Source organism: Eutrigla gurnardus (genome assembly GCF_963514095.1).
Source record: "Eutrigla gurnardus genome assembly, chromosome: 20".
Classification (NCBI taxonomy): Eukaryota; Metazoa; Chordata; class Actinopteri; order Perciformes; family Triglidae; genus Eutrigla; species Eutrigla gurnardus.
In genome coordinates, this window is record NC_139931.1 from 16,490,302 (window position 1) to 16,515,287 (window position 24,986).

At 46.4% G+C, this 24,986-nt stretch overlaps 2 protein-coding genes across 9 annotated transcripts in view; both read left to right on the forward strand.

The window, feature by feature from the left end:
• The window catches only part of pkn1b (protein kinase N1b), a 29,762-nt gene extending 16,711 nt beyond the window's left edge, over positions 1-13,051 (forward strand). For 4 of the 5 annotated variants that reach the window (XM_084038169.1, XM_084038168.1, XM_084038167.1 and 1 more), the window contains 21 exons: positions 16-316; positions 2,474-2,619; positions 2,748-2,868; positions 3,846-3,991; positions 4,251-4,464; positions 4,566-4,760; positions 4,846-4,955; positions 5,137-5,280; positions 5,499-5,574; positions 6,448-6,589; positions 7,047-7,137; positions 8,399-8,490; positions 8,809-8,881; positions 9,700-9,791; positions 9,861-10,037; positions 10,166-10,228; positions 10,306-10,382; positions 11,192-11,334; positions 11,657-11,764; positions 11,870-11,950; positions 12,025-13,051. In XM_084038169.1, the coding sequence (XP_083894295.1) occupies positions 16-316; positions 2,474-2,619; positions 2,748-2,868; positions 3,846-3,991; positions 4,251-4,464; positions 4,566-4,760; positions 4,846-4,955; positions 5,137-5,280; positions 5,499-5,574; positions 6,448-6,589; positions 7,047-7,137; positions 8,399-8,490; positions 8,809-8,881; positions 9,700-9,791; positions 9,861-10,037; positions 10,166-10,228; positions 10,306-10,382; positions 11,192-11,334; positions 11,657-11,764; positions 11,870-11,950; positions 12,025-12,228 (2,796 nt within the window). In that variant the 3' untranslated portion in view covers positions 12,229-13,051. Of the gene's footprint in view, positions 1-15; positions 317-2,473; positions 2,620-2,747; positions 2,869-3,845; positions 3,992-4,250; positions 4,465-4,565; positions 4,761-4,845; positions 4,956-5,136; positions 5,281-5,498; positions 5,575-6,447; positions 6,590-7,046; positions 7,138-8,398; positions 8,491-8,808; positions 8,882-9,699; positions 9,792-9,860; positions 10,038-10,165; positions 10,229-10,305; positions 10,383-11,080; positions 11,335-11,656; positions 11,765-11,869; positions 11,951-12,024 lie in introns of those variants that run through there. The other variant, XM_084038170.1, reaches the window with a different exon arrangement.
• Positions 13,052-15,361: 2,310 nt separating this feature from the next.
• engl (endoglin, like) lies at positions 15,362-24,945 on the forward strand. 4 transcript variants are annotated; one of them, XM_084038172.1, is made up of 17 exons: positions 15,362-15,447; positions 16,395-16,496; positions 16,585-16,748; positions 17,435-17,572; positions 17,642-17,816; positions 17,983-18,154; positions 18,248-18,392; positions 19,433-19,625; positions 19,839-20,008; positions 20,375-20,530; positions 21,472-21,555; positions 21,638-21,892; positions 21,965-22,471; positions 23,138-23,282; positions 23,363-23,464; positions 23,659-23,773; positions 24,442-24,945. In XM_084038172.1, the coding sequence occupies exons 2-16, from the start codon at positions 16,433-16,435 to the stop codon at positions 23,769-23,771; spliced, it is 2,583 nt and encodes an 860-aa protein (XP_083894298.1). In that variant the 5' UTR covers positions 15,362-15,447; positions 16,395-16,432; the 3' UTR covers positions 23,772-23,773; positions 24,442-24,945. The 4 variants fall into 4 exon arrangements, with proteins under 4 accessions (XP_083894298.1, XP_083894297.1, XP_083894299.1 ...); XM_084038171.1 differs by having other exon boundaries at positions 15,364-15,447; positions 16,392-16,496; XM_084038173.1 differs by having other exon boundaries at positions 15,425-15,447; positions 16,585-16,774.
• Positions 24,946-24,986: the final 41 nt, after the last annotated feature.

Genomic DNA, 24,986 nt, shown 5'->3' on the forward strand with positions numbered 1-24,986 from the left:
GTTTGCCTTCCACAGAGCGATCCAGGCGGGCTGTCGGTGCTCCAGCAGCTCGGTCTGGACCAAAACACGGACTTCTCCGACTCCAGCGTGCAGCAGCGGCTGGACGAGCACCGCGAGAGGATCCGCAGGGAGATCCGCAAGGAGCTGAAGATCAAGGAGGGGGCGGAGAATCTGCGCAGGGCCACCACCGACAAGAGGAATGCCCAGCAGGTGGACTCACAGATCCGTAGCTTCAAGCGCAAGCTGGAGTCCCTCCACGCTCAGCTGCAGGAGCTGGACGCACACATCGTGGTCAAAGGCCCTGATGACAACGAAGGTACAGTGTCCACCATGGGGAGTGGTTTACGAGCTGCTGTGGGATGGGGAACATGTGTGTCTTGTATGGCAGTTGTTGAGATGGACCGATCGACTAAAGCTGCCACCCGTTGAACCCCGCTGCTCGTCACATGATCGTCGATATGGCCCAAAAATAAAATCTCATATTCTTCACGTCACAACTGAATTCTGCTTTAGGATCCATTTTGATGCCAGCGACAGCCATGTCCGGTTTATGCACCTCATAATTGCACCGCATGGGAGAAAACAGATTTACTCATATGTTGGCTGATAAACAATAAACACTTAATACATACTGTAGCTCATGCTAACATATAAACTAAGATACCTGGCTTTGTTGAGTCTGTCGACCTCCTCTGATGTGTTTCAGCACCCAGGACAGCATACACACTCACACACACACACACACCATCTACACACACACACACACACACCATCTACACACACACACACACACACCATCTACACACACACACACACACACTCACCATCTACACACACACACACACACACACACACCATCTACACACACACACACACACACACACACACACACCATCTACACACACACACACACACACACACACCATCTACACACACACACACACACACCATCTACACGCACACAAACACACACACACCATCTACACACACACACACACACCGTCTACACACACACACACACACACACACACACACTCACCATCTACACACACACACACACACACACACACCATCTACACACACACACACACACACACACACACACACCATCTACACACACACACACACACACACCATCTACACACACACACACACCATCTACACACACACACACACACACACACACACCATCTACACACACACACCATCTACACACACACACACACACACATACACACACACACACACACACACACACCATCTACACACACACACACACACTCACCATCTACACACACACACACACACACACACACACACACCATCTACACACATTCACACACACACACACACACACACACACACACACACACACACACACACACACACACACACACACACTCACCATCTACACACACACACACCATCTACACATATACACACACACACACACCATCTACACACACACACACACTCACCATCTACACACACACACACACACCATCTACACACACACACACACACACACACCATCTACACACACACACACACACACACCATCTACACACACACACACACACACACACACCATCTACACACACACACACACACCATCTACACACACACACACACACCATCTACACACACATACACACACACACACACACACACCATCTACACACACACACACCATCTACACACACACACACACACACACCATCTACACACACACACAAACCATCTACACACACACCATCTACACACACACTATCTACACGCACACAAACACACCATCTACACGCACACACACACACACACACCATCTACACACACACACACACACACACACACACACACCATCTACACACACACACAAACCATCTACACACACACAATCTACACACACACACACACACACCATCTACACACACACACACACCATCTACACACACACACACACACCATCTACACACACACAAACACACCATCTACACACACACCATCTACACGCACACACACACACACACCATCTACACACACACACACACACCATCTACACACACACACACACACCATCTACACACACACAAACACACCATCTACACACACACACACACACTACACACACACCATCTACACACACACTACTTATGTCATGCCCTATTTAGGATTAGGATACATTGGTGGGAAAAACGATGCATTTGAACACTAATTTGGACACTGATTACCATGGTAACGGTCAAAGCTTCGAAGCCTTCGTATCAGCCTTATATGGACTATGAGACGATGACTCTGCTCACCTTAGCTGCTGTTGCTATACCAAATCGGAGGAAGTTGCCACTAAAATGATACGAGCGGCCTGGAGTCCCTGCTATGAACTATGGGAGCTCAGTGAAGCGGTGGAGGTTTTAACAATGATGTTTAACACCTGTACCAGCAGTAACCCGACCTCTTAACATCTCCGCTCCTCCAGATGCCCCCAAGTCTCCGGGGTCGCTCAATCGGACATCGGCCAGCGAGCGCCGCATCGCAGCTCTGGAGCGGCAGCTCAACATCGAGCTGAAGGTCAAACAAGGAGCCGAGAACATGATTCCAATCTATGCCAACGGAGGCACCAAGGTATCCCTCTGCCCAACCGTCAGCCGGAAATCTTTCACTTCACGATCCACCGCAGATTCTGTAAGATTCTAGTCTGTGCTCCTCCACCCTCTCCCTGATTTCCTGCTGTGTTTCCTGTCCCTCCACAGGATAAGAAGCTCCTCCAGTCGGCTCAACAGATGCTGCAGGACAGCAAGACGAAGATCGACATCATCCGCATGCAGATCCGCAAGGCCATGCAGGCCACGGAGCAGTCTGAGGACAGCCAATGTATCTATCACACTATTTTGTTTTCATCCTCACTCTCATCTTTCAATCCCCCTTTCATCCCACCTGTCACTCTTATAAAGCGTATAAACACTGCATATTTTATGATGCAGGTGGTAATGGATCAATTGCTGCTCCAGAACTCCATTACAGGCCTCTCGCTCTCTCAGGTTAGAGCCGTATTGATGTTCCTGCATCCCCCTTGATGTTGCCCAACAACTAAAAGCCATGGCTCATTTAACAGAGGTTAGAGACGAGGCAGGACAGATGCAGGGAGCCAGGAAGGGAGCGAGCCTGAAAGGACTGAGTCAGAGATGACGACAGAGAGAAGGACGGAGTCGCAGATGAAAGAGAGAACGAGCAGGAAGGGAAACAAAGCTCGGAGAGGCAGAAAGGGCAACAGTGATCCTGGACAGGCAGCCAGCTGACTGATGTAGGCACACGCCTCTAACGGGGCTGTTTCCCATCCATTCTCTACCCCGGGCCTTCAGGCTGCCATGATGGATACATTCATATTAACAAGGGATCGGCCACAGACGATCATCACCCAAATCTGCTATTCTGGGGATTTATTGCATTTGTCATTTAGGTTTTCTTTCCCACCACTGTACTGGTCTGGCTTATTCTCACAGCTCTCAACTGTATTGTTTTCAGCCACAGCATTCAGCTGTTTTAGAGGCCGACATAGTGAGCAACTAGCATTCAGCAGATTTTAATTAGTGCAGTAATTTAGTCAGTGTTGTGTTTACACCTTGTTTCAAAAAGAAGCAAATATACACCCAGTTTTTTAATTGTTGCTTTGTAGAAATATGTTTTTTTTTTATTAATTATGACATTGTTCCACGACGCTATGTCAACACCTGTTGCCATACAATCCCAACCTGATTTATTCTCTGACCGCTGGTCGGCGTACATCATCCGTGCATGTTGCTGTATACCCTGTTTGCATGCTGTGGGCTAAACGTGGCGTCGTGTCCCAGGTAAGCCGGACATGTGTGGGGTGGAGCTGCGGGTGGAGGAGCTGTGGCATCACTACCGCGTGGACCACGCCATGGCCGAGGGCGCCAAGAACATGCTGCGACTGCTGGGTGCAGGAAAGGTCCAAGACAAGAAGGCCATGGCCGAGGTCAGAGTCGCCAGGAGATGACTTGGTTTCAAACATGCTTAGTTCAATCCACTGTTCCACTGTAATATATTGATTGTAAGAATCTTAGTCTTAGATATCCGAGATAAAAACATTTCCCTCTATTTTTCCCACGTAAGCAGTTCCTAATTCATTTTATTATAAACTATGCTATCTCATGTTTTTACATATTGGCACACGTGTGTTTCCCCCAGTAAGATTTAAAGAAAATAAACAAAAACACATGTCATGATGTCTGCAGGCTCAGTGTGGTCTGAGCGAGTCGGCCCAGCGCCTGGACCTGCTGCGGTGCTCTCTGGAGCAGAGGCTGCAGGAGCTCCCCGAGGATCATCCCAAGGCTTGCCTCATCAAGGAGGAGCTTGTGCTGGCCTCCTCCTCGGCTTTCAGCTCCCGCCACAGCACCCCCTATGTCCACAACCAGTACAGCACCTTGAGCAAACCATCACCACTCACAGGTAGACAAAGAAACTGTTGAATTCATTTAAATTGGATTTTTAGTTGTTGTTTTTTTCTTTTCAAAGTCATTTTTATTAAAGGGAGTTTTTATTGCTTCCAGGTACCCTGCAGGTGCATCTTCTGGGCTGTGTGGGGCTGCTGGAGGTCGTCCCGGGGCGGAGCAGAGGGAACCCGCTGGTTCTCCCGTCCTACTCTCAGGGAGACGGACGCTCCACGTTTAAACTGAGCGGCCTCTACAGCCGCAGCACCAGCAGCATGAGTCTGAAGATCCCCGGCAAGAACGAGGAGCTCTCCTGTACGTGTGTCACGACGCCTTTAAACGTGGTGTATTCAGCTGCATACATGCTGTTAGACAGTGGCTGTGTGTGTGTGTTTTACAGCGGAGGTGAGCGCCGTGCTGAAGCTGGAGAACACAGTGGTGGGCCAGACCGTGTGGAAGACAGTGGGAGAGCAGGCCTGGGACCAGACCTTCACTGTGGAGCTGGAACGAGTAAGACACAAGGGATGGGGAGCATGGATAACAAAACACACTATAATATATTAGATATATTAAATATTGTGAATCGCAATCCCATGAGTGCAGCACACTTTCTGTCCGTTACAGCGGGATTCAACCCGAACTTGATGCTGATTACATCCCTGTTGTTGTTGTTGTTGTTGTGTGTGATCAGTCCAGGGAGATGGAGATTGCAGTGTACTGGAGAGATTACCGCTCCCTGTGCGCTCTGAAGTACCTGAAGCTGGAAGAGTTCCTGGACAACCAAAAACACAGAGTCCAGCTGGAACTGGAGCCACAGGGGCTGCTGCTGGCTGAGGTACAGGACACACACACACGCACACACACACACACACACACACACACACACACACACACACACACACACACACACACACACACTCTGCAGCTCCTTATAGCATGTATTTGCAGAACAAACACTGACATGCTCAGGTCCTACAAAGAGACGGTCTGTTTTTCTGACCTCAGACGTTCACTTGCAGTTTGCTGTTTTTACATCTTGCTTTTGTTTTGTAGGTAATTTTCTTCAACCCAGTCATAGAGAGAGGCCGGAGACTCCAGAGGCAGAAGAAAGTCTTCTCCAAACAGCACGGTAGGTTCAAGTGTGCACACGCAGCCATCGGCCTTCACTCACAGAGGAATAAACACGTCAAAACCTAAAGTTTAACTTTAATGAAAGCCACGGTCTGTTCGTCGTTCACTGGTGAATGTTTCCAGAACCCTGAGAGTCATTTACGATTTCTGCTGGATTCATTCAATTTGGATGAGTTGTTGGATTTGAGAAAATAGAGAGTGGTCCTCCAGGGATTTATAACATTGGGAACCCTTCAAGAGACAGATTGATGGAAGGAACGGTCAAACTTGAAGCAGCACAGGCCGAGTTTCAGTCCACAGTATGGGTCAAGCTCCAAAAACACACAATCCTACATTTCCCATGTGGGAACTACAATATGCTTCCTATACGCTCATGTCTTTCAAAAACCTTTTTAACCTGCTTTCTCTGCTGTAATCACTCAGCCTTCCCCTCCTGTCAGATATGGGACACGGTTTTAGATAAGCTGCTGACAGGTCTGGCCTCTCTTCACTTCCTGGTGTTAAATAATCGTTCAGTTGAATTCTTAATTGAGTAGCCTTTCTACCATACATAACAGTAAAGATGACATATGAGTTATTTGGTGTGCCTGTTCATAACAAGTGGCTCCTGCCTTGTTTGGCGGCGTTACGAGCCGGAGGGCTGGGAGGCGTGGCAGCAGGCGAAGTGTTAATGGCCTGTGGTATTTTCTGGAACTGGGATGGTAAACATTTACAGGAACTGCAAGCTCAGCAAGAGGCCTTACGCCATCAGATGCTGAAGTTAGCACGAATTGATACACTTTATTTCCTCTTCCCGCGGTAAACACAGAAAGTGGTGAGACGTGGTGGCACTGTCTCACCGTTTGGTCGTGGCGCTCTCTTCCACTTTCAGGCAAGGCCTTCCTGCGTGCTCGTCAGATGAACGTGGACATCGCCACCTGGGTCCGCCTGCTGAGGAACGCCATCCCCAGTGGAAGCAACACGCCCGCCTACACTCCCAGTTTCACCAGCAACACGCTCACACACAGCACCGGGTATGTGACCAGTAGGAACTGTGTGGTTTTACATTTAGAGCACATCTTGAGGGTTTTAAGTTGGTGAGTCTCATCTGAAGAATAATTGCTGTAATTTGGCTTCATTGAACTGTGTTTTTTCCATTTCTCTTTTTGTATAGATCAATGTTCAGGGGAGGAACTTTTTAAAAATCACAAACCACCGCGTCCAACTCACATAGGTTTTATCTGTAAATCATGTAAATGTATGTGTACATGAACATTAGTGACCGTTTCCACATCACCTTTATTAAAATCCCCCCAAAAATACATTTAGATGGAGCGAACAAACAAATTTCATTCTTTTCTTTGCATAATTCAGTGAAGATAGATTAAGAGGTGTTTTTGTTTCAGTTTTGCATTCATTCATTTCTGTTATTAAATCAATGATCCTCATGAATGAACCAATTAAATGGCGATTGCGTGTGTTTGTGTGCAGAGAAATCTCAGTGGAGAAGCTGAATCTGGGCACCGACTCTCCTCCCAAACCTGAAATCAGAAGAGATGTGGTGGATGCACCGGCTCCCTTGGTGAGTGGGGGAGGGAGGGAGAGAGGGAGGGAGGGAGAGGGGGGGGAGGGAGAGGTGGGGAAGGGAGGGCGGGAGGCCAAAGAGGAAGAGATGCAGACAAGAGGACGATTGCCGTCTTTACACTATCATGCTCCACTCATGCTGGTGTCCGACCTGCAGCCTTTGGTTTGAAACAGTGCTGCAGTGAAAAGTAAGACAAGCGTATAATTAGAGGAATTAGGAGCTGAAAGTCAGGGAGACGACTTTAATGAGGCATAATTGCATGGAGGGGAGCTTTAATTTGATCAAGTACAAATCCGTATTAGTTTCCCAGTGTGAAGAACACAAACAGGAGGAAGTAGTGCAGAGAAATAGAAATGGAAATCCTGAGAGAGAAAAAGATAATAAAACACAAGTTACTCCAAACAACAACAGGACAGTAGAAAGTTATAAAAATGTAAACTATCCTGCATTCTGATATCCATTCTGATAACACTCTTTAATATGTGACTATTAGGTTGTTGTTGTTTGTTGTTTTTTAAACTTACAAAATGTGCGTTTTCAGTTCTTTGCTTATATATATATATATAAAAAATCATACCATCTTATTTAATTCCCTTTCTCAAATAAAGGTTTTACCATAACAATTAGAAACCACATGTAAATCCAATTTGTGTATAAAATAAACAATAATAGGCCCAACACTGAACCCACAAGTTACCTTCATGAATGTTGAATTCATATAATATAGCAATCACTTTAAAAAAGAAAGTTAGATTAAATCTAATTTTATCATATATTTATATTCGATAATATAGACCAACATGCTTTGGTTAGAATTAGACGAGCACAGCGGCTCACAGGAGTGGAGGGCCTGTGGCAGATGGCATGTTCAACAGAGTTGACGTATTATGGGATTAATTACTCTGATTTTTTTTTTTTAGAGGACTAATTAGTAGTGAGCAGGGAGTGGAGTGGACAGGAAGAGGGGCGGAGTGAGGCTGTCAGCCAGCAGGGGATCTGGCAACCGATCCTGATGAGCTTCAACGGCTCTCTGTCTGTCTGTCTGTCTGTCTGTCTGTCTGTCTGTCTGTCTGTCTGTCTGTCTGTCTGTGTGTCTGCTGTGTCTGTCTGTCTGTCTGTCTGTCTGTGTGTCTGTCTGTCTGTGTGTCTGTCTGTGTGTCTGCTGTGACTGAAGGTCGTCACAGATGTCAGCACTCATTTTGCGCTCCCTCCATGTTCATCTAACTGGTGTTCTCTTCATCTCGGCGGTGTTTCACAGGAACAGACGCCGGTCATCGAGCCCCCGAACACGCCGGATGTCCCCGTTCACGAGCAGCCAACCAGATCGCTGTCCCACAACTCGTTACGCAGGTGCAAACACACACACACACACACACACACACACACACACAGAATCCACACCTGAGCCGATCGTTTTGCACTATGGCCAACACAGCATGGCACCAGAAACACCCCCCCACACACAATATGGTCCTGTGTTATAACCTTCAAACGCATGCTAGTAAAGCCGAGTCTTCATTCATGTGATACAGAAAAAGACATTGAACATTTTAGGAGTCACGTACTGAACAGCATCAGTCTTGTATTATAGATGCTCTGGAGGTTTGACATGTATCTTATGTTATGTTGCATTCAGGGTCTGTAATCTGCCTGTTATCACTCTTTCAGACCGAGCAGGGGCCCGCTCTGCCTCCAGGACTTCAGACTAATAGCAGTGCTCGGCAGGGGCCACTTTGGAAAGGTACTCAAACTTCATTTATCAACATGTCAATGGATTCATTTACTATGCATGTTTTAGGGCCTACGACTGTAATGGTTGGAATCGGTCGTTAATGAATATCCTAAAAAAACACTGAGCGCACGGTATGACGAGAGTCACACAGCACCACTTTGATTAATTGGAAATGAATTGAAACGAGTAATGATCATTCAACAACAGCCGTAATGAGAGTGACACCGTGTCCCGACAGCGAGCGTTACGTCATGTAAACAAACCACTTACTGATCAGCTGTGTGCTGGAGATCAAACTGGGGGACGTAACAAATGAACAGATGGGTGGGCAGTACTCGCTGTCTTCCTAGGTTCCTACTTTTAAAACGCAAAACACGTTTTATTTTGGGATATTTCAGCAGAACATTTTGAGGTGATCTCCCTCATGCCAGCTGCCGCCTCATTTAGCTTTTTGGAGTGAAATGTGTTGGTTTTTTACAGATCAAACTCTTTCTGGGAACCCACTTGTTTTAGAAATGACAAACCATCACACCCGTATTCACAGATTATGTATAAATCGTGTGAAAGGCAAATTTGTGTGTAAATGAATGTTCCTTTTACTTTTACTGCCATTTCCACTTCACATCAAGTATCTTAAATAGGCAGACCAGCCATTTGAAGAGGTATACGTTTGAAAAATCCCAAATAAATACATTTAGTTGGAGTTATCAAACTATTTTAATTCCCTTTCAGTAAACAGAATGTAGGCCAGCCTTTCATATCCGATTAAAGGCAGGTTAAATAACCCGGCCAGTCTGGTGTCGATGACTCCTCCTGAATCCCTCCAGGTGTTGCTGTCCGACTACAAGAGGACCGGCAGCCTGTACGCCATCAAAGCCCTGAAGAAGGGAGACATCGTGGCGAGGGACGAGGTGGAAAGGTAACTGTGTTTTCACGTCACGACCGCCGTCTCCGCGCGCCGACGCTCACCCCCCTCTGTCTCCTCCAGCCTGATGTGTGAGAAGCGGATCTTTGAGACGGTCAACGGCTCGCACCACCCCTTCCTGGTCAACCTGTTTGCCTGCTTCCAGACGCCGGAGCACGTGTGTTTCGTCATGGAGTACACGGCCGGGGGGGACCTCATGATGCACATACACGCCGACGTCTTCTCCGAGCCACGCGCCGTGTGAGTTTAGCTGTGTGTGTGTGTGTGTGTGTGTGTGTGTGTGTGTGTGTTTATAGAGATGCTTGTGTCCATCAGCGTGTGAAGCTCCACATTGTTCAAGCCTCTCGTTCTCTCCTCGTATCCGGCAGGTTCTACTCGGCTTGTGTGGTGTTGGGGCTGCAGTTCCTTCATGAACATAAGATTGTGTATCGGTGAGTACTCAGTGAGCACGTAGCGTACGAGAGCGTACGCCATGGTGGCCATAAATCATCTTCCTTTCCTTTGTCAGGGATCTCAAATTGGACAACCTGCTGCTTGACACGGAGGGTTTTGTGAAGATCGCAGACTTTGGGCTCTGTAAAGAAGGTGAGCGTCTATGATCTCTTTATCCTAACGGCCCTTACAACACCAGATGAGGAGAAGCTCCATACAGTGGAAATTAGCTTAATTACTTTGCATCAAGGCAAGGCAGGTTTATTTCTAGAGCAACAAAACGCTTTAAATAAAACATCAAAGGCCAACGGAGAAAGTGGAAATGAAACTCGTGATAAAAAGACAATTAAATAAAATAAAATAACATTTAAGAGCCAAGATAATAGAAATGAAAACCAAGCTGAAATAGAATAAGACGCGTATAAAACACAAGAATAAAAGTTACAGTTCAGTGTAAAATACAAAGAATAAAAAGCAAATGTCTTCAGTCTTGATGTAAAATAAGTGAGAGTTGCAGTTTTTGGGGAGTTTTGTTCCAGATATACGAAGCATAAAAACAGATCACTGATTCTGCATGTTGTGTTTTGATTCTGCGGACGTAAAGCAGACCTGAACCAGACCAGAGAGGTCCGGATGTCTCATCATGTGTCTGGGCCTGAAGCAGTGAACTGTAGTGTTTAGAAACAAATGATTTGAAGTGATTTGATCCACTTTCTTGGTCTTTGAGGACGCCGTTACAAGACTAGAAGATAAATGCATGGACATAAGACCTTTTAATACTTCATATGTTCTTCAGGTTAGAGATGAGAGGCCGACTTTGTAACTGTTTTAATGTGGCTGTTGAACTTCAGGTCCATGACCACATCAAGGTTTCTGGCTTGCTCTGTGGTTTGAAACGTCGCCGATTGAAGTGGATCATCACCTGTTTTGCGAGCATCAAGGTGTTTCTTCTTCCTCTTAAGGCATGGGTTACGGGGACAGGACCAGCACCTTCTGTGGGACCCCTGAGTTTCTGGCCCCGGAGGTGCTGACGGACACGTCGTACACCAGAGCAGTGGACTGGTGGGGCCTCGGGGTGCTCGTCTACGAGATGATGGTCGGCGAGGTGAGAATACAGCGTTTGGTTCAGTGTGATTACTGTCAACGCACAAGATGATGCCAGGACGTTTGGCAGCCTGGTGCATGCTGGGATTCTGGACGTCTCGAGAGTTGGATGAGAAAACTCTTTCTCACTTTGCACATTTTGATTACTAACTGGAGTGAGTGTCCTGTAAGAAGAGGAGGTTTCAGGGCTAATCTGTGGATAGATCATCATGTCTTACACCACTCCTCAGAGTTTATCTTATATTTGAGTACATCTCATCAAGCTACAGGTTTATTTTACATCATGAAGTCGAGGTTAACGTGTGCGTGTCGTTTGCTTTCAGTCTCCGTTCCCGGGTGACGATGAGGAGGAGGTTTTTGACAGCATAGTGAACGATGAAGTGCGCTACCCTCGCTTCCTCTCCACTGAAGCCATCGGCATCATGAGACGGGTCGGTCCCCTCCCCTTTACTTCAACTCACATTAACTAACACTTACAATACAAAAAACAAACAAACATGGCGACTTGTTTGTTTTTGTCCTTTCTCGACTGCTAGTTGCTGAGGAGGAACCCAGAAAGACGACTCGGCTCTGGAGAAAAGGACGCCGAAGACGTCAAAAAGCAGCCGTTCTTCAGGGTGAGTGTTTGCTTCTCCGTCTCGTTAGTGAGCGTGCGCCTTGCTCAGGAACTAAACCTCAGTATGTGGTTCAGGGTGTGGACTGGGAGGAGCTTCTTCAGCGGAAGGCCACGCCCCCGTTCATCCCGACCATCGCAGAAAGAGAAGACGTCAGCAACTTTGACGTGGAGTTCACAGCTGAGGCTCCCGCGCTCACGCCGCCCCGCGAGCGCCGCACCCTCTCCCGCCAGGAACAGGACCACTTCAAGGATTTTGACTACGTGTCCGACCTCTGCTAGGGTCAGAGGTCACGGGGGGGTTATTAGCTGCCCACTGCCAGCCGCAGACTCTGAAAGGAGACTGAGGCGTGAAGGCTGACTCCCGCACAGAGGGAGGGGAACTAGAAGGTGACGAGAGGAGAGAGTCCCTCTTCCTCTCTCCTCTTCCTCTCTTGTCTGTCCGTCTGCGAGGAAGAACCGGCTGGGCGTGAACAGTCCGATGCCGTGTGTCACGGATCTACTGACCTCCAGAGGTCTGCAGATCCGTGACACCGCGTGGGCTTTAGATGAGGAGGAAGCGCTGATGATGACAGAAGATAATCCAGATTATGTAACAAACGGATCCTGCTGTCTGTCCAACGCAGTGAAACCTCGTCAAAGAGCCGGCGGTCTTACTGAAACCAGTCCAAAGTGATTATTCTGACAGGAAGCAGTTTGTCACTCTCCTTCCTGTCTCTTGTCCCTTTATATCTGCTGTGTGCTGCTCAGTGTGTGTCTCGTTGTGTACGGTGTCCCTCCGTCATGAACATATCCCTGTCGGCCACACTCGTGCACCGCCCGTACACCGCCACACGGGGGAGCCAGAGGAAAGAGAGAACTCTGCTGGTGTTTTCACAGAGGACGGCGAGTCATGTGCAGTTTGTGTGTCTGTGCTCCACGTAGGACTCCTCTTCATCCTCTTCTCTTCTTCACTGTCTTTCGGTACAACGCAGATTTTTTTTTTAACTACAATCGTTTGTTTTTGTTGTGATTTTAGAGTTTTTTTCCCCATCTTGTGTTTCCTCTTCTGTGATTCGCTGGTGAACTATGTCAGAACTGTGACTCAGTAAAGATGTGAACCCAACACAGAAGCATTGATGCATTTATTTTCCTTTCAGTCACTACTCAATGTACGTACGTTCATGGTCCCCAGAGGATGAAAGCATGCGTGCTGAATTGGTGATCCTCTGTCTTATCCTCAAGCGCCACCATGAGGCATTTGAGACATGAGACAATGAGACATTTATGGTTTTTGGTTGAATGTTTTAACAGCTATCGGGTGGATTGCTATCGAATCTGGTGCGGACGTTCATGTTCTCCTGAGGATAACATCTAATAATGTTAAAAATTTCAATTGGCAAACACTTTCTTTACCAACAATGTGGTTTATGATCAAATACCTACAAAACTATGGGCATTCCCATCAGCCTCAGCTGTGTTTAGTACTCTGCCTAAGTATGCTAGTAATCTACACTCAAGCAATTCTTAAATCTTGCATGTATGCAGAAATTTTAGACCTTCTAGAAATAATGTAGTCTCTGGACGTCTTGTTTTAATGCGATTATAGCGATGGATGTTTATGGACGGGTGTAACGACTGAGAATATTCCTTAGATCACGATTCTTCTTAGTCACGTGGTTAGACATGACATATCCTTAATATATAATAACCTAAAAATAATGCAGACTGTAGACCACCAAATAAGAAAGCTCTTTGACTGTTCATTTAAAGAGAGCCGTCTGCGCCAACATTCAGGGTCACACTGACATGTGACCTTGACTTACAGCCGCTGATTAAGCAGCTGATGTCCGAGTCGGTTCTCCAAACTCTCGGATGCTCAGATGGATTTTGTGGAACAGACAAACCGTTAAAATGCAATATGAGCGCTAATAATATTTGGCCGGTTTGGCAGGGATTGGGCAGTGCCTTTCCATCTGTGAGTGCTTTTCAATTAGGCCGGGTCCCAGCTGTTCCTGCAATTATTAGTGGGAATGAACATGGAGGAAATACAGCCATGTAGTAAAGAATGCAACCCACACAGAATTGACCACGGAATCACCCTAATGGTTGTTTGCTGGCATATTAATGCTCTGAATGTCGTATATTGCGAACCCGATCTCACGGCAGGTCGTCAAATTAAATGTAATCTACTGGTTTCGTGTGCAGGGACACGAGTTTTACAGATTTGAACATGAACAAATGAAATGCATTCATGTGACAAACAACGTAGACTTTGATCTGATGACAAATTCACAAAATGAGACTGTTTATGTGGCACCTTTAAAAATCATTTTGGGGAGGATAAGGTAGAGGTGTCAAAAGTACTTTTATTTTTAACAAGGCTAACTGACTTTCTGAGTCATTAATTAAAGAAGACATTTTAAATGTATTAACAATTCTGTTTTGAAAAAGTGAGGAGTAGAAAGTACAGATATTTCTTTTAAAATGTAGGGAGGAAAAGTAAAACGTCAGAAAAAAAATACTCAAGTAAAAGTAGTAAAATTCTACTTAAGTACTGTCACAAAGTATTTGTACTCTGTCACTTCCCACCTCAGTCTCCTTCCCTCCCTTTCTCCCCCCTCCTCTCCCCTTCTCCCCCCTAATCTCCTTCCCTCTTCTTCTCTCCCCCTCTCCCCTCCTCTCTCCTTCTCCCCTCCCCTCTCCTCTCCTCCTCTCCCCCCCTGATCTCCTTCCCTCTTCTTCTCTCCCCTCCTTTCCCCTTCTCCCCCTCCTCTCTCCTCCTCCCTTCCTCTCCTCCTCTCTCCCCTCCTCACCGCTCCCCCCCCCCCCTGATCTCCTTCCCTCTTCTTCTCTCCCCTCCTTTCCCCTTCTCCCCCTCCTCTCTCCTCCTCACTTCCTCTCCTCCTCTCTCCCCTCCTCACCCCTCCTCTCCTCCTCTCTCCCCTCCTCACCCCTCCTCTCCTCCTCTGTCCCCCCTCCTCTACCCCCCCTGATCTCCTTCCCTCTTCTTCTCTCCCCCTCTCCCCTCCTCTCTCCAGTCCTCTCCCCTCCTCTCTCCTTCTCTCCAGTCCTCTCCCCTCCTCTCTCCTCTTCTCCCCCTCTCCCCTTCCTGTTGCCTTCTACGTCCTGAGACGTTTCCAAAGCCTTTTATTCTTCTCCATCTCGCCATCTCTCTCTCCACTCTGTCACACCATCCCGCGGTCCCTCCCACTGCCCCCTTTTAATTGTGACTGGGCCCCCTCCCCCTCCCGGTGTCCGGCCCCCCCTCCCCCTCCCGGTACGGACACCGGGGGGGGGCCCCGGTGTCCGTGCTCGGTGCGTAAAAATGAGAAATATTTCACCACTATAATACTTCGTTTTGCGCGTTTGGCGGGAGTGTGTGAGGGGGGTGAGGGGAGGGGGGGAGTGGGAGGGGCGTGTGATTGGGTTGCGAGGACAGCCTTCACGGTAAGGTCCGGATCAACAGCTGGATCAGCAGCTGGATCAGCAGTCCGCCTGTCCCTCCGCGCCGCGCCGCAGGTGAGTCCAGCTTCTCGTGTTTGTGATGAAGATGGGACACAGAAACTGTACCATCATAATAATATTCTAATCTTTTTATTTAATGCACCTTGCTTCTATAAGTTGGAATATTTGTTTTAGTTAATAAAATACTCGGTTCACTTATGTTACTGCATTGTTTCCGGTGTGTTTGTTTGTTTTCCTGTTTGAATATAGTCAATGAAACCTCTGCAGACCTCTGATTTAATATTTTGCTATTTATTATATTGCTTGCTGCTCAAAGTTGAAATTAAGCTTATGACTGTTTATTTCTGTAAAATAAATTCAAATAGTGAAGCAACAATTTTACCTTCATATCAATTTACTGTTGCTCTAATAAATTATTGAAGTTTGTCTGTTTTATGAAGAATAATATCCATCCATCCATTGTCTACCGCTTATCCTGTATTCAGGGTCGCGGGAAGAATAATATTTATATTTTAAAACAACTAAATATTGACTTTATCTAATCATTATTTTCAAACGTTTCATCACGTTTTTCCTCTCCAGTAAAGTTGCTTCCATGGCAACCAGGATGGCTGGCTCATGATTAGGCTGTAACCTACTTTAATATTTTAGTTTGAATTATTTTAGTTATCTGTAACTTTTCTCGAGTGTTCAGTTTGTCTTTGAAATGTCAGAAAATATATAAAATGCACATTATATGTTTCCACATCTCCAGGTTAGTTTGACCATCAGTCCAAAACTTTATTGTATTTAGTTTACATCATTGACGACAAAGAAGAGAAGATATTCTTCTGCTTGAAAATGTTCTGAAATAATTGATGGACTATAACATTGTTACCATTCTGTAATAACTTGTTTGTATCAGTGACAGGGCCATTGGTTAACAGTAGGAAGCTCTGTACCATCTAATGTGTCCTGTTTAGTTGTGTACTGTGTGTCTTTTTGCCTGGATGTTGCAGCAGGAGTCGTCACATTAAGCCAGTGTAGCAGTGAAGTGCTCATGATGCCTTCACTGTCAGGGCTCGCTGTCCTCTGTCTCCTTCCGCTCTGCAGGATAACGGCAGGTGAGAACACATGGATCTCCAGACCAACTGCATTACAAGCAGCCACAGGTCTAAAGGCTTCACTGTCACACCTTCTCTTCCTCCTCAGCTCAAAGTGTGGAGACACAATGCTCTGTGGCACCAGCGGGGGCGCCACACCCCGTCCAGGGTCTGCTGGAGAGGTTCAAGGCCGGACCGGGCTGCGCCGCCAGAGAAGGCGGGGACAAGGAGACTCATGTGGTGGCAGTGGGAAGAGGGACGAACGAAAACAAGGTGACGAGCTGGAGCTGGGCGTTCGGGTATGAAGTAGCCAAGTACACTTATTCAAGGACACTTGAGGTGTACTTGTACTTTGGTACTTAAATTTGGTGCTACTTTACTATACTTACTACTCCATGACATCTCAGAGGGAAATATTACTGCGTAAATTTATAAAATATGATGGATTAAACTATAAAAAAAATTTCCCCCAGCTCTAGCTAATGCTGCTAATTACATGTTATGATATATAATTATTCAAAATGACATATATAAATATATGCATGTGTATGTGTGTGTGTATATATACATTTGTGTATAGTATATTTATGTGTGTATGTATGTTGAATGAATTGCTTTCTAACCAACTGATAGTAGAAACCTTTATTTATTTATTATTATGTATACACATATAATGACCTAAGTGTGTAGGGGGTGAGGTAGGTGTGTTGAATTAATTTCTTCAGTAGGATAGAATTGGTAGAAGTTAAAGGAAAAATATAAAGCTGTATTTGAACTCTTTAGTATTTATTACATATTATTATGTACTGATGTATTGAGTCATACTTGGCTTCTGCTACATTGGTTAGTTTCAGGGCTGTACATCTGTCCTCCTTGTTCTACCAGTATTGAACCAGCATGCATTGGGACCATAATGACCCTGCATACCAGGTGACACCCCTTCCCTCCTCTGTGTGCAGGTGACGGTGCTGCTGAAGCCTCTGTCTCTGTCCCCCCCACCTCCCCGAGCCCTCCACCTGCTGCTCAGCTCCAAGCTGCCCGTCACCTGGTGGCTGGAGGCGGACCGACTGCCCCCCGACCTCCCGGTGCTGGTGCAGGTCAGCCGGAGTCTGCCCATCGAGTGCACATGTCAATCACGTGGTTACTGACACGCTCTCCTCTGCTAGGTATCCTCCAACTCCAGCGTGAGGTCACGCAGCCTGCGCTTGAACGTCCAGACGGTGCGTTCGCTGCCTTTTCATCCACGTGCGCTGCACCGCTGGGCTCTGCAGCACCACGGCAACCTGTCCTCTCTGACGCACACGACGCACGGCAACAGAGTCTACGTGCTGCTGGGAGAGGGTGAGCCCCCCTTGATCACAGTGATGAGAGATTAAATTCAATCACTCCATCATGTTTGACTTCCACTCACAGCGGGGAAGACACAGCGTGGGCCATTTTTAAGTGTTTCCAGCCCTACAGTCAGGTTTACTGCATATTCATGGAGAAACGTGTCTCCATCTTTCAGATCCCAACCTGCCCGTTGTGTGCCGGCTGGAGTCCGTCTTCCTCTCCAGCAACTACATGACCTCTGAGCTGCAGCCGCAGAAAGTGCAGGGCTGCTCTGACGCAGCAGCAGGTGGGATCGGCCCAGAAGTCCATGTGATCAAGCTCCACTCAGCCGGCTCGGGCCTCTGCGGGTGAGAAAAAGCCCTACAGGGTGAGTCTGTATGGCTGCTGCTGTACGACTCGGCTTGCAGGGTTCAATCTCTCTTCTCTCTTGTCTCCGTCAGCGCTCTCCAAGTGGAGGTGATCGTCTCTCTTGTGCCCCCGGTGGCCAACTCAAAAGCCCAGGTGGTGGTGCTCATTCTCAGCAGCTCTGTGCGAGTCAACTGGGCCATCGTTGCTCATGGGGTCCGGGGTCATGTCTCCATTCATGTGAGGGCCCCGTCTCTTCTATGAATCCGAATTCATCATCTGATTTATGTGTCTAACGACTTAGTGATGGAGAGAAGCTTCAAACGCTTCAACAGAAATCTTTGTCTCTGTTTCTGTAAAGTGGTGATGTCACCAAATAACAATTTCTCATGATGTCCACCCAGTCACAAGTTTATCAGGTCCTGAAACAAAGCTGGAACAAGTGGCTGCAATGTATTTGATCACATTTCCTCAGTAGAACAAGTATCTGGTTATGTTATTTCTGACAAACACACTAAGTGGTTGACCAATCACAACAGAATAGGCCGGCTGACCAATCAGAGCAGACTGGGCTTTTTGGGAGGGAGGGGCAGGAGGTCAAAAAGAGCATTTCAGAGATAGAAGAGCGGCTGCAGCACAGCCTGATGGGAAAAATAAAGGATGGATAAGGATGGATAAGGATAGATAAGGATGGATGGATGGATATGGATGGATAAGGATGGATGGATAAGGATAATTAAGGATGATGGATAGATAAGGATAGATAAGGATGGATGGATAATGATGGACAAGGATGGAGATGGATGGAGATGGATGGATAAGGATGGATAAGGATGGATAAGGATAATTAAGGATGGATGGATAAGGATGGATAAGGATAATTAAGGATGGATGGATAAGGATGGATCAGGATAATTAAGGATGGATGGATAAGGATGCGTAACTCTACATGTGTCTAACTGTCAACACCTTATTGAAAAAGACCAAATCCAACAATGAATTGAGTATTACAAGTATTGCCTTTAGCCAAAGCCTGATATATGGTCTTCCTCTGTGCCATAGAGCTCCATTGTTGTCCAGAAACTATTAAAACACACACACGTTCCTTCATTACCACAAACACACACGCTGTAGTTTACTCTGACTCAGTCCTGCTGCTGGTAAATACAGGACTCATCTGCACACCAAATGTGTATTAATACACAAATAAAAATAGTCCTCCACAAATACACAATGTACTCCTCTTGAACACTCCTATGTCTGTGTATCTCTCTCCATAGTCCTCCAACAGTGTATCCCCACCCTACCCAGCTGAGCCTGGCCTGACCCTGTCCAGCACCCTTACCCCTGACCTGTCCACCGTACCAGACCTTCTCACGTGGGCCCGCGAGAGCGGCTACGCCACGCCAAGCTCATACACCGAGGCTGCCCTGGCCAATCGCTTTGTGATCCGCCTGGCTGGGGGCGGCACAGGTCAGGACCCCTGTGTGTCTCTTGTTTCCATCACTGTGTGAGTTTGTTTTATTTTGAAGTCCGCCCTAGTTAGGTTTTCTAATTTCATCTATGTACAGGAGAATCGTGGTGCTTCTGTGTCCATTCTGAGAGCATTTCCATAAGTGTGTTGAATGAAGGCGATTGGAAGTGTAAGTGTGAGTATTTCATGTCTCCGCTCTGTCTGGACCACAGACGTGGTCGCAGCGATGAGCCCTCTGCTCGCGAGGCCTCCCTGGGCCGAGGAGCGCCGGCTGAGGCAGTGGCTGAACGGCGGAGGCCGAGCGGGAGGAGGCCAGGAGAGTCTCACGGTGCAGTGTGAGGACGGACGCCTCAGCGTTGCCGTAGACCAACGCGTCCTGCAGGTCTTCATACCTCAGTATTACACCCAATAATATACCGATAATATCGTGGCATCCATCCATCAACTACTGTAATTCCTTTTATAGAAGATAGATCCAACTTTAATATATCCAGAGGTGCAGCCGCTTGTGGCATCATCCACATCAAATTAATAAGATTTGTTTGCAACAAAATGAGCTATAATCATCTATCAAGTATACCAACCTTTGTTTTTGCTTGGAATATCTTATGAATCATACTAAAAGCTGCTCTAATCAATATATAGTTTTACTCACAATAGATCATGTCTTCATGTAATATTAAAGTGATAAAAAACCCACAGAGAAATTCCAAAAGTTCCATCGTCTCACATCACGTCTCCCCTCCAGAGCTTGTCCATCCCTGTGGCGGCCATGACTCTACAAGACCCGACGTGTCAGGCTCAGTCTAATGGGAGTCACTTCCTGTTGGTGTTCCCGGTCATTTCCTGTGGGACGGAGGGTCTGCTCCTGGGACAGCCTAGAGGGGTGCAGTACAAAAACATGGTGAGATATGGAGATTTAGCAAGAATTTATGGTATCTTGAATTCAATGTTGAATTTACTCCGTTAAATAATCCATAATCTTTTTATAGATTTCTGGGAGATTTTAAAATCGAATGTAATCATTGTTCAAATCATTTCCACAAACCAACAGAAAAGGAGACGGACTTATAATGAGTGAAGCTTTGAGAGCGGAAAACATCTGATTTCCAAATCAGGTCAAAGTTAGGACTGTGGTAAAAACAAAAACATGAGGCATGTAATAGACACTTGAAATGGTGGTAAATGGAAGTTGTCCTCGGTGCGACCGAGGTCATCATGACCAGAACAGAGTAGAAGCCTGACAACGGGATGCTGCACAGAAGCAAATTAGGTGAGAGAACGCTCAGTTCTGAGGCAAGAAAGGGAAACATGGAGCGATTTCAGCAAAGACAGACAACGGAGGCAATCGGTGTGTGTATAGAATCAGAATGAAACGTGTCTATAATGTGTAATAATGTAATAATCATGTTTTATGCAAGGTTTTAATTACTGCTATATATATATAAACATACTGTATTACACATGAGCAGATGCAATATGCTCTTTTTTCTTGAACATATGGGTCTAAAATAACTATAATAACACAATAAAATCCAAAAGAGACGGGAATTCCGAGCCAACGCTACTGTCAGTTCTCTGCTTAGATAACGATAGAGAGCTGACTAGACCTTGCCAAAATATGGAAGCTTGTCAATAACTGTGAAGTGAAGAGTGGTTGCAAAGACACATATTTGTAGTGGGGACTTGCTGCTGTAAGACGTACCCTCTGTATGACAGGAGACATTGCTGGGTGTTTAGGACACCAGCAGATATTCCTCAAATAATAATCCATGGATCCAGTTCCAGCTACACTCCAAATAGTTCACATATGAATTTGAAAGTATATCTGTCTTCTCTGGCCAGGTTTTATTATGGAGAGACCAGCCTCAGACCATTCTGGCCCTCAATGAGACAGAAAAGGAGTCCAGAAGTCCACTCGGCATACATGTGAGATATCTCTATACCTTTATTGTGGTACAATACATCTCCATTATTCATTAAATACGTTCAACCTGTGATCTCCTCCCAGATCAGCTGTTTGGCTGAAGTCCCCAGCCTCCCAGAATCTGCTGACGGTGCTGATGTGGACGTAAACACCCCTCAGACAAGGCTGGTCCCCTGGGCACCCAACGGTCCAGGGCCTGATCCAGGACTGAGCCACCTGCCGACCCCTAGACACAGATCCGGGCCTGTTCTTCTTCTGAAGCTCTTTGTCACCGAGAGCTACGAGCGAAGGCGTATTGGCCCCTGTGTCGTGACTGCATACCACCGTGTCTATGTTGAGGTCTGTGTCTATCACTCACTCTACTTGTTTCACGCACATTCTTCGGATTCATTTTAATCTCTCCTCCTGCAGATTTCTGCCAAAGGGCCCTTCATAGATGTCTTGGAGGTGAAGTCCTGTGTGGTCTCTCCCCTGTCAGACCCCAAAAAGTCCAGTTTCTGGACTGTTATAAGCAACGGTTGCTTCTCAGACCCGTCGCTGACCCTCGCTGCAAAGACAAGCGACGGAGACGAAGAAGAACAGGCCAAAGAGGAACTGGAAGAGGAAAAGGAAGAGTTGGATGGACTGGAAATAGGCAGAGATGGCGACGTCCTGCTCAGACACAGAAGAGGAAGAGGAGCGCCAGGAAGGACGGAAAGGAGCAGCGCAAACGTGGGAGCAGAGGAGGAGATCCAGCCCTTGAGATTTAGTTTCATACTGCGACCGGTTTATAATGACTCGATGCAGTTCCTCCACTGCAGCCTTCGCCTGTGCACCTCTGACTCAATAAGGGGGGAACCCCTGAAGGAAACAGTACAGGAGGAGTGTCAGGGTGGGCTTCGTATCCCTCCACTTATATCTAGATCACCCAGCCACCAGGTACACAAACACACCAGGGTTATAGCAGATTTAGGAGACTAGATCGATAGAAGATTCCTCCCACACAGTGTAGTCGAAAATATAGTTTATCATGAAACGGACCGATCTCGACTGTAGCTGAGTAATCAGAAATACTGGATTAGTCATGAGGAGGAGACTCATGGGAGTTTTCCTTTTGAATCAAGTTTCTTTTGGGCTAGCTCTTTCCTGTCCATGCGCTAAGCTAGGCTAACCGGCTGCTAGCAGTAGCTTCATATTTACATTTACATTTAGGGCATTTAGCAGACGCAAAGCGACTTACAATACTGGTAAGTACATTTGTCAAAAGAAAGAAACCACAACATATCATTGCCAGTAAAGTAAGAGTAAAAATAGAAACAAGTGTTAGGTCCTCGTCTGAGTAAACTAGTAGGCTAGCTGTTCAGCAAACATACCTTAAGACTAACAGTGCTATGATCAAAGTGCTACAGGTAAGAACATAGAAGTGCTTGTTTTAGAGTGGTATTGATCTCCGGGTCAAACTCTCAGCAAGAAATATTGAAAATGTTGGGTGATGGACTTCAAGGAAGCTTGTTTGTCTGTGTGATTTTCTATCACAGGTAGGAAATGTAAGAATAAAGTTGTGGCTGTATAACCCACATGTCTCCTCCTGGTTTCTGGTCTCAGTGTGAGATCAGAAACCTCTCCAGGCCCATGGTGGTCACCCAGGATATTACTTCACTGGCACCCAAACTTCCGAGGCCCCCTTCTGGCCAAAGAACCAAGAGACCGAGTGCCCCCCCACTGACCAGGCCAGAGCCAGAGCATGGCAGTGAGTTTCATTTATTTAATCATTTTTCACTGTTTCTTCTTCAGACTATTTCACGTATCGCCGTCACGCTGTGTGTCCAGGCTTTGTGGTGCAGACCGGACCGGTGATGGGAATTGTCTTCGCCGCCTTTGCGATGGGTGTCAGTCTGATGGGGGGGCTGTGGTGCATCTATTATTATACAGGTAATAAGATCAGTTTCCTTCTGTCACATACATCATCCAAAAACCAAAGTCATGCAATTCAATGTCCACGACCTTTGACCTAGGAACTGGACAAATTAAAGGTCTCATCATACGGTCAGATCAAAGATGAGACCAACAAAAACAATAGAGCAAGTGAGGATCTTGCAGGTTGAACATTGTGGTATCTTTTGAAGGGACACGTGCAGCATTAACGGGAGGAGAAACCAATTTAACGGAGCCCGTTCACGAAGGCTGCAACATCTGGAATCCACCGTCACCGCCGGATCAGGCGTCCAGCTTGGTGTAGGGGTAAGATCTGATGAGGAGAGGGACTCCCATCAAATTCTGTTTACAGGTTATTACTGCATTGTGTGATCAAGTTGTGTAGTTTCTTGTGGCTTCAGATGGAGCTGTCTGAAGTCTGCCTCAAGTGATGTCACTGGAGTCAGCATCTGTTTGGCTTGAAGACATTTGAAAGCGTTTGACATTGGTTCCGTGCTAAAGCGTTAAAAAACAAAACAAACTCCACACCTTACAAACTAGTGGAGAGGTGCTGGGTTTTCAATGAATGCAGCCCAAGTCATGCTTCATCCTGCCGAGGCCTGCCTGCTCTCTCTGTGCCTGCCTGTGCTCTATCAGTCTATTCATTGTTTTTTAGAAAACTGTTGCATTTTATAGCTTTTAGACCATGAGCTATTTTGTGCTGTGATTGAAGGAATAAACTGACTTTTGGTAACTATCTATCATTTACTTTAGATAACGTACCATCCAAATGAAATGCCAGCAGGACATTGCATCACATTACTTAGACAAATGCACATAACCTTGTGTCAAAGCAGCGCATTTAAAATAAGCCGTCGTGGTTAGAAGCACCCGCAGTTCCAGAAAATACATCTACATTAGGCGAGCACCTGCAGATTTCAACTCTGATACACCAGATAGGTCTGAACAGTTGTGCTCTTTTATCTCTTTCTCAGGATTTCCTGTAAATCTGAGGAAGGAGAACTGGGACGGAGGTTATGGCAGCTTGAGTGCAGAGCCACGTCTGTGCATCGCTGATCGCTGGTCTGCAGAAAAGCGAGAGGGCCGAAAAACCGTGTGAATAGAATAGCACTTATTTTACCGCATTGTGAAAAAGTCGGGTGTTTGATTCAAAGCGAAACCTTGTGAACTGCTCCGCGTCGAGTCATCTCAGAAGTGGCACAAAATTGTTTGGATTCACCGAAATCCAAACTTGGCCGGAGCGACTCAACCAGAGACCACGCTGCCGTCGCCTGCAGAGCTGGAGCAGGTCGGTGTTTTACAGAGAGATTTTCACTATTTGTGCTGTAACTGTGAATCAGCTGAGAAGTGCATTTATCTCAATGTCAAATATGTTGTGTTTATGTGGCAGATAAGATGTATGAAAAAAATGGCCTGAGATCCATGTTGGCTTGTTGTTTCACTCTCAAATCACACGCAAATAAAAGAAGTTACTGTGATATATATGACTGACCCTTTCAAAAGTAATTTTAAAAAAGGA